The following is an 8,524-nucleotide window of genomic DNA, read 5'->3' as shown; positions in this document are numbered from 1 at the left end:
TCTGTGATTTACAGAGTCAGCAAATTACGCCCAATCATCATGGTCAGAGAGAGACAGAGAGACAGAGAGAAAGAGAGACAGAGAGACAGAGAAAGCGAGAGAAGGACACACACACACACACACACACACAGAAAGTGAGACACAGAGAAAGAGAGAGAGAGAGAGAGAGAGAGAGAGAGAAAGCAAGACACACATAGAGAGAGAAAGTGACAGAGAGAGACAGAGAGAAACACACACACACACACACACATACACACAGAGTTTCGTTGACAAAGGAGTGATTTAAACATGGTTTCCTTGTTGTCAGTCCAACATCCTAGCTTCTATCCCACATTGATTCTCTCAGCCTAAGGAATACCATTTTTTTAAAATAAAGTTACACATTTAAAAACCTTCACATGTTTTCCTTTCTTATTGGGTTTATTTATCCAGAACATTACAAAATTTAACACTTCTAGTAAACAAATCTAGCCATTCAAATATTTTAAACCTTAATTATGTTTTTTTTTTTAAATAGCTCATGAAAGAAGATGGAAGATGACAAGGAAAGAACAAGGAGTACTCTACTTGAAAATATAAAACTTGAAAAGGCAAGTTTTGGGGGCGGCTAGTAGAAGGAACTTTTTTTGGGGGGAGGTCACCCTTCACACATTATCACTGGTGGCACCGGGAAATCTTCACAAGTCTTAAGAGGAGGCAAGACAGGCAAACAGCCACGTTGACAATGGCTGTGAAGATCAATCCCCACAAGGCTACCTGCTTGTCTACTTGGCCCAGCATGGCACACTCAAGAATTGGGGGACAGGCCCGTCCCCCCAGAAGACACCGGAAGGTCATGTCAGACACCAACGGAATCTGCAGAGCAATTACAACCCAGAGGAAAACCAGCTCCATTACCAGGAGAAGAATCACCAGGCAAGCAAAAGCTGCCAAGTGCCAGGTGGACAGAGAAGACGTCTTGGCATCCGATGGAGCTATGTTCTTTTCTAAGGTGGCTTCTTTATGGGATGAGTGAGATTCTGCAGCCACCATGGCATAATTGACGCCGTCAGGGTTGGCTTGCTCTTCCTCTACTGCCCTTGCAGATTTTTTCTGGTGCTTGGATACAACCTTTATCAGCCCCATAAGCCCCACAGGGAAGAGGCCGAGCAGGAAACCAAGGCCCCACGCTGAAGAGACGGGAGAAGAGAAGTGCTGGTTGAAGCAGAGAGCTTGACAAAAAGGCTGAAGATGCTCCTCCATTGTTGTCTTCGTCCAGTTACAGACCAGGTCTGCCTTGGCAGAGGACCAGGGGTCATTGGCTAGGAGGAGGGCCACCAGGCGTAGGCCCAAGAGGAGGTACCATGGGGCCAGGCCAAGACCTTCAGACTTTCCTCCAGGGAGCATCATCGTTGGCTGAAAGAGTCGGGCCAGACCGGTAACCAAAGCCGCCATCTATGGAGACAAGGGAAGGGGTAAGAGAGAGATAAGTCTCATTAAGGAAGTTGTTTCTCCTTCCTTCCTTCCTTCCTTCCTTCCTTCCTTCCTTCCTTCCTTCCTTCCACCCTCCCTCCCTCCCTCTATCCCTTAATCCCATTCTCTCTTCCTTCCTTCCTCCATCCCTCCCTTTCTCCCTTCCTTCCAGTGGTGGGTTTCTACTGCTTCGGACTGGTTTGGCCGAACCGGTAGTGGTTTGGCGGCCTGGGTCACTGGAACTGGCAATGACCCAGGTCTGTCACGCCCCTGAACTGGTTCTGTGGGCGGCGGCGTAGTCTCCGCCATCTTGTTTTTTGCTTCTGCGTATGCACAGAGCAATTTTTATTGCACTGTGCATGGGGGCGCGGTGCACTCACAAGCAAACTGGCAGTAGTAACTGCCGGAACCCACCTTCCTTCTTTCCATCCTTCTTTCCTTTCCTTCTTTCCTCCCTCTCTCCCTCCCTTCTATCCATCCATCCATCCACTCCTTCCTTCATTCTCTCCTTTCCTCCCTCCCTCCCTTCCATCTGCCCGTCCTTCCGTTCTTCCCACTCTACTTTTGGTCAGATGGAAATCATTTCACTGTGATTGGCTAAGTCTTCCTTCCTTCCTTCCTTCCTTCCTTCCTTCCTTCCTTCCTTCCTTCCTTCCTTCCTTCTTTCCTTCCCCCCTCCCTCCCTCTTTAATAGATTCCCAAATATGCAAGAATGACAGTGCTCAAGAGAGAGAGAGGTAAATATAAAACGAATTTTTATGAGTTGATTCCAAACTGTTCTCATGGGATTGGGAGGTGGAAGTCTTGTTTATGTGTGAAAATGGCCACACTCTCCCTGAACAGAGAATGAAGAGATTGTAGCATTTGGTGTCCTACAGACTCTTTTTTCACTCAAGGAATGAGGTTCTTACTAAGTTACAAATCAGGGTCGAGGTTAAAGGAGGGAGGGAGAAAACTAAATTAAGCAAAACAAAGAGAAGAGGAGAATTGACAGGGTTCATTCAAGCCCTTGCTTGTTCTTTAGTAGCTGTTTTTTCTCTTCCAGGATTTCTGTTCCTCAAGTAACTGAGGCACAAATCCAACAAGTGGTATTTTTCCAAATATTTGGAAAATATATCCCAGCAAAGTTCTTCCAAAGTTTGGAGGGAGGGAGGGACAGAGGTGGGGAAGGAAGGAAGGGAGGGAAGGGAGAGAGGGAGGGAGAGAGGTGGGGAAGGAAGGAAGGGAAGGGAGAGAGGGAGGGAGGGATGTGGGAAGGGAAGGAAGGGAGGGAGGGGAGAGAGGGAGGGAGGGAGGTGGGGAAGGGAGGGAGGGAAGTGGGAAAGGGAGGGAGGGAGGGAAGGGAGAGAGGGAGGGAGAGAGGTGGGGAAGGAAGGGAGGGAGGGAAGGGAGAGAGGGAGGGAGGGAGGTGGGGAAGGAAGGAAGGGAGGGGAGAGAGGGAGGGTGGGAGGTGGGGAAGGGAGGGAGGGAGGGAAGGGAGAGAGGGAGGGAGGGAGGTGAGGAAGGGAGGGAGGGAAGGGAGAGAGGGAGGGAGAGAGGTGGGGCAGGAAGGGAGGGAGGGAAGGGAGAGAGGGAGGGAGAGAGGTGGGGGAGGGAGGGAGGGAGGTGGGGAAGGAAGGAAGGGAGGGAGGGGAGAGAGGGAGGTGGGGAAGGAAGGGAGGGAGGGAAGGGAGAGAGGGAAGGAGGGAGGTGGGGAAGGAAGGAAGGGAGGGAGGGGAGAGAGGGAGGGTGGGAGGTGGGGAAGGGAGGGAGGGAGGGAAGGGAGAGAGGGAGGGAGAGAGGTGGGGCAGGAAGGGAGGGAGGGAAGGGAGAGAGGGAGGGAGGGAGGTGGGGAAGGGAGGGAGGGAGGTGGGGAAGGGAGGGAGGGAGGTGGGGAAGGAAGGAAGGAGGAAGGGAGGGAGGGAGATGGGGAAGGAAGGAAGGGAGGGAGGGAGGTGGGGAAGGGAGGGAGGGAGGTGGGGAAGGAAGGAAGGAGGAAGGGAGGGAGGGAGGGAGGGAGGGAGGGAGGGAGGGAGGGAGGAGCCAATCAAACTCAACCAGTTTCCATCAACTGATCAAAAGTAGAGAGGGAAGAATATTATCCAATCACTGCACTATCCCCTGAGCTACAGCTATATGTGAAATGAAAGAAATCCCGCACAAATCCTTCTCTATACACACAAAAATAACCCAAATTGTTAGTCCTTCCTTAAACACCACTTTTTTCAGGGTTTGCGTCTCTCTGTGTTTGTCGGGTAGTTTCCAAAAAGATCTGAGAGTCTAGGTAGTATGACAGGAAGTTATCTGAGGGAAACTTAATGATAAAATGTGTAAATAAAAATATTAAAATCTCAGCAAAGGTTTGTTCCTCTGTTGCATTAAAACTGCCTAAAATTAGTAAAGATAAACTATTAATTTATGACTAGAGACCAAACCATGAAAAATGTACTAGAGGAAGCAGGTGATACAGGAAGATTAGTGATAATTTTCTAACAGGTTTATACAGGTATACATGTATACAGCTTATGACAAAATTGAGCCCAAAATTTCCATTACTAAGCAAGACAATTGTTGAATAAAGTTTGCCCCATTTGCCACAACTGCAGTGATTCACTTAACAAGAAAAGTTGTGAAATGGGACAAAACTCAATTAACAATTAACAGTAACAGAGTTGGAAGGGACCTTGGAGGCCATCTAGTCGAACCCCCTGCCTATACTAGGGATTCGAATCATCAAACTGCCGACCTTTCTGATTGACAAGCTCAGCACCTTAACCACTGAGCCACATGGCCAGGCTGTCCTGCTTAGCAACAGAATAGGGGATGCGGCAGAAGGTCGGCAGTTCAGCGGTTTGAATTCCTAGTGTCGCGTAACAGAGTGAGCTCCCATTACTTGTCCCAGCTTCTGCCAACCTAGCAGTTCGAAAGCACGTAAAAATGCAAGTAGAAAAATAGGAGCCACCTTTGGTGGGAAGGTAACAGCGTTCTGTGCGCCTTTGGCATTTAGTCATGCTGGCTACATGACCACAGAGATGTCTTTGGATAGTGCTGGCTCTTCAGCTTTGAAACAGAGATGAGCATCGCCGTCTAGGGTCAGGAACGATTAGCACATATGTGCGAGGGGAACCTTTACCTTTACCTAGCAACATAAATTTTGGCTCAGTTGTGACAATCAGTTTTTTAGCTGCCAAATTTGCTGAATTTTACATCTTCCACTTGTGAAAAAAAATTTATATTTATACTGCCTTTTCCTTCCTTACCTCAAATAATAGTAAATAAAGTGAGGATAATGCAGAAACAGCACAGAGCTGTGAGTAGACTGGTAGTACTAGGAGCTGTTTATGTGGAAGGACCTAAAATGCAAACAATTACAACTTTTCAATTTTAATGAATCCTTTCTCCTTCTCCTCCTTTTCCTTCTCCCCTTTTCTAAGACAAAGGAAATGAAAATACAGCAGGATTGCAAGTAGTCTAGACTTGTTTCCCCACTAAAGAGAGAAAGCAGTGGAAAGGAGAAAAGCAGCCACTTTGCAAAGTTAAAACGTGGAGCAGGATTTAGGAGACAATCCAGAACATAAACTGGGCTTTTTCGTTGGTTTGTGAATAATCTCAAAATTCACAATAGTTGCACCTAAGCAACCCAACTTTCTTACCTTCAACCCATTCGACCAAGAGAGGGACTCTGGGTCAGCAACGATCTCCTTGGATTAAAGCATGCATGTGAAACATTTCTCTTTACCGTCCCTCCTTCCAGTCCCCTCCTTCTTTTCATCTGCTTTTGTATCCTGTGTCCAACAATTCTCTTAATATTCATCAGAACGTTTCACATTGTGAAATTCCCTCCCTCTGGAGCACCAGAGTTTTTACCTTTACTCTGTTCTTGGTGTCTTTCCTTCCACCTTCTTAGACTCCTTCACTTTCTTGGATCGGCCATCTGTCTGGTACTTCAAGATAGAAAGAATATTTATCTTTGTTCCTGATTATCCGAATTAGGAGCGAGAAGTGGAAAGCTGAACTGAAACTCACTTCTCACAAGTAATAATAGCTGCTCTCCCCATCCAGCTGCACACTGGAGGTTGCCACTTCCCCACAAAGAGACGTGAACAAAGAACAATGCAACTTCGTTCATTGGACGCCCTCTTCTCTTGTGAGCTTTTATGTGCTGTGTTTTTTCCATCAATGGCCTTCCCGTGTCCAGCCCAGGGATGGAAGGAATGAGCTAAGACCCCGGAGAGTCTGTTTTCCTCCCTTTTGCAGATGCTTCCCGGGAATGGATTCAAAACAAGTCTCTCTAACAAAAGCAGAGATGGGCCAGGTTTCACAGAATAATGGCTACATGTCAGATGCAGCCTGTGATGTAAGTATGTCTCCTTCTCTTAAACTAAAGACGAGTTCAACAGAGTAAGAGAACAACAGCGTTGGAAGGGACCTTGGAGGTCTTCTAGTCCAAACCCCTGCTCAGGCAAGAGACCCTATACCACTGTTGGTGAACCTTTTCAGCACCAAATGGTGAAGTGGGAGTGGGCATGGGCGCACACTGGGGAGCACCGGAAAGCAGAAGAGCAGCTCCCTGGCGCACTCGCCGGTCACCTGGTCTTCCGGTTTCTAGTGCGCATGCATGCATGAAGAATATCTGGCTGTGCGCATATGTGTGCGGGAAACCAGATGAGCAACGGGTGACGGCTGGCATGTCCAGAGAGATAGCTCTACGTGCCACTTCCGGCACACTGCTATAGGTTCCCAATCACGGCCCTGTACCATTTCAGACAAATAGTTGTCTAATTTCTTCTTTAAAACCTCCAGTATTGGAGCAAGACTTTCCACTAATTAATTGTTCTATTAGAAATTTCTCCTTAGTTCTAGGTTGTTTCTCTCCTTGATTAGTTTCCATCCATCCATCCATTGTTTCTTGTCCTGCCTTCAGGTGCTTTGGAGAATAGCTTGACTCCCTCTTCTTTGTGGCAGCCCTTCAAATATTAGAACACTGCTGTCATATCACCCCCTGTCCTTCTTTTCATTAAACTAGACCTACCCAATTCCTGCAGCCGTTCTTCAAATGTTTTAGCCTCTAGACCCCTAATCATCTTTGTTGCTCTTCTCTGCACTCTTTCTAGAGTCTCCACATCTTTTCTACATCGTGGCGACCAAAATTGAATGCAGTATTCCAAGTGTGGGTTTACCAAGGCATTATAAGGTGGTATTAACACTTCACGTGATCTTGATTCTATCCCTCTGTTTATGCAGCCTAGAACTGTGTTGGCTTTTTTGGCAGCTGCTGCACACCGCTGGCTCATATTTAAGTGATTGTTCACCAGGACTCCCAGATTCCTTTCACAATTAATACTATTGAACAAGTACCACCTACACTATATCTGTTTATTTGTTTCACTTCTCAATCTATGCCTCACCAGAGAGAAATGATGAAAAATGCATGTCTGTTGGCATTGTGGCAAATACTGGAACCCAAATGGCACGATGAGGTCACTGTGCATTATTTTCAGCACTGAAAAGAACATCTGGATTTCTGCTTGCAAACCAGCCTTTGCAAGTGTTTGGCTTTGGTTCAACTCCAAGCCCACATTCTGAATACAGATCATGTGATACATGTGAAAATAACAACTTCTGGCCTTTGCTCAGGGTCATCCATAGCTGTATGCTGTAGAACAGAAAATCCATGTTCTCTGAGAACTTACTTGAGTGTATTTTTTGCATATCTTGCTTCATGATGTGTATGGATACAACTGCATCAGCTGTCTGTCCCCAAAAACCTTGATCCAGGTTCTGTCACAAAGCCAGAAGATGGGATCCGAGTCCTGACCCTGCAGAAAAAGAGAAGAAGGAGAAGGAGTCATAGAGATTTGAAGTGATATGGTTTTTAAGTACCTCCCAGTATGTCAGTTTTCTCCAACCTGGTGCCCTCCAGATGCATTGAACCATGGAGCATGTCCTTGAAACACGCAATGAAACTTGCAACAATTAAATGGGGGAGGCAGGAATGGGAATCTTGAGGCCCCTCACTCACCGATGGCTACAACCATCTTTCTTTCAATTTCTCCAATAAGCTCCATTTATAGTCTGTGCTGTAGCCACACAAACTGGGAATAATAAAGCTCTGAACCACGCTGTTTTCCAAGGATATTTCAACATCCGCTCACACAGGGAGGGACTCCTCCTGGTGCCGTCCACTAGGCAGTGTCAGCGGGCGACACCTAGGAGTAGGTCCTTCTCTGTGATGGGCCCAACCCTCTGGAATGACCTCCCCCCCCCCGACATTCAAACCACCACCGACCTCCGTTCCTTCCGTCAAAAGTTAAAGACTCACCTATTTCAATCAGCTGGCCTGGCACTTTCTTAGTTTTACCTCCCGGGGATTTATTTTAATTGGGTTTGGGTTTTTAATTGGGGATGTTTTTAGGGTTTTAGAATATATTTATTTCTTGTACAGCCTATCTCCTCCATCCAAATGCATTTAATTGTTTTATGATTGTATTTTTATCTGCATTGACTGTACACCGCCCCGAGTCCCTTTTTGGGAGAGGGGGCGGTCTAGAAATCCAAGAAATAATAATAATAATAATAATAACAAATAAGGCATTTAAAGCTCCTCTCTATTGGAGGAGCCATTCCTTTGTGGGAAAGTATTCATTGGACAAAGATGATTCAATACAGGACAATGAACCAGGGCTTAGTGTGTGGAGACTAGAGAAGCATTAGCCCCAGGATGTGGCTGCAAAATAATAATAATAATAATAATAATAATAATAATAATAATAATAATAATAATAATAATAGATTTTCTGGAACTTTTATGCAATGATCTTGCAGATGCAATTACAACAAGGAGAGAAATCAGATCCTGGAATGGAAGGTGCTTAATAACTTGCATGCAGGTTTCAACAGGTCCACAAGGTGGCAGTTCCCATATTTCCTTAGCTTGTTTTTTTGTTTGATTGCTTCTTTAAGCCACTTTGCAGAAAGATTGTGGTTAACACAGCCTAGATGCTGCCAGATTCCAGATATCATTCTGAAAGCCACATGCCACCAATCAGAATGGGACTGGCACTCCCAAAAAACAAACCCACAGCTCAAGAAA

At 46.2% G+C, this 8,524-nt stretch overlaps 1 protein-coding gene across 2 annotated transcripts; it reads right to left on the bottom strand.

Moving 5' to 3' along the window:
* Positions 1-247: 247 nt before the first annotated feature.
* LOC309382038 (uncharacterized protein) lies at positions 248-5,525 on the bottom strand. Of its 2 annotated transcripts, none has more exons than XM_081933485.1 (2): positions 5,085-5,220; positions 248-1,434 (listed from the first exon to the last, which is right to left on the bottom strand). In XM_081933485.1, exon 2 carries the CDS (start codon positions 1,432-1,434, stop codon positions 655-657), a length of 780 nt encoding a protein of 259 aa, XP_081789611.1. In that variant the 5' UTR covers positions 5,085-5,220; the 3' UTR covers positions 248-654. The 2 variants fall into 2 exon arrangements, with proteins under 2 accessions (XP_081789611.1, XP_081789610.1); XM_081933484.1 differs by lacking the exon at positions 5,085-5,220 and adding an exon at positions 5,299-5,525 and having other exon boundaries at positions 250-1,434.
* Between the last annotated feature and the right edge of the window lie 2,999 nt (positions 5,526-8,524).

The sequence above is a fragment of the Natrix helvetica genome (assembly GCF_964273705.1).
Source record: "Natrix helvetica genome assembly, chromosome: Z".
NCBI lineage: Eukaryota > Metazoa > Chordata > Lepidosauria > Squamata > Natricidae > Natrix > Natrix helvetica.
Note: the sequence above shows the minus strand (reverse complement) of the source record. Positions and strands in the feature narration are given on the sequence as shown.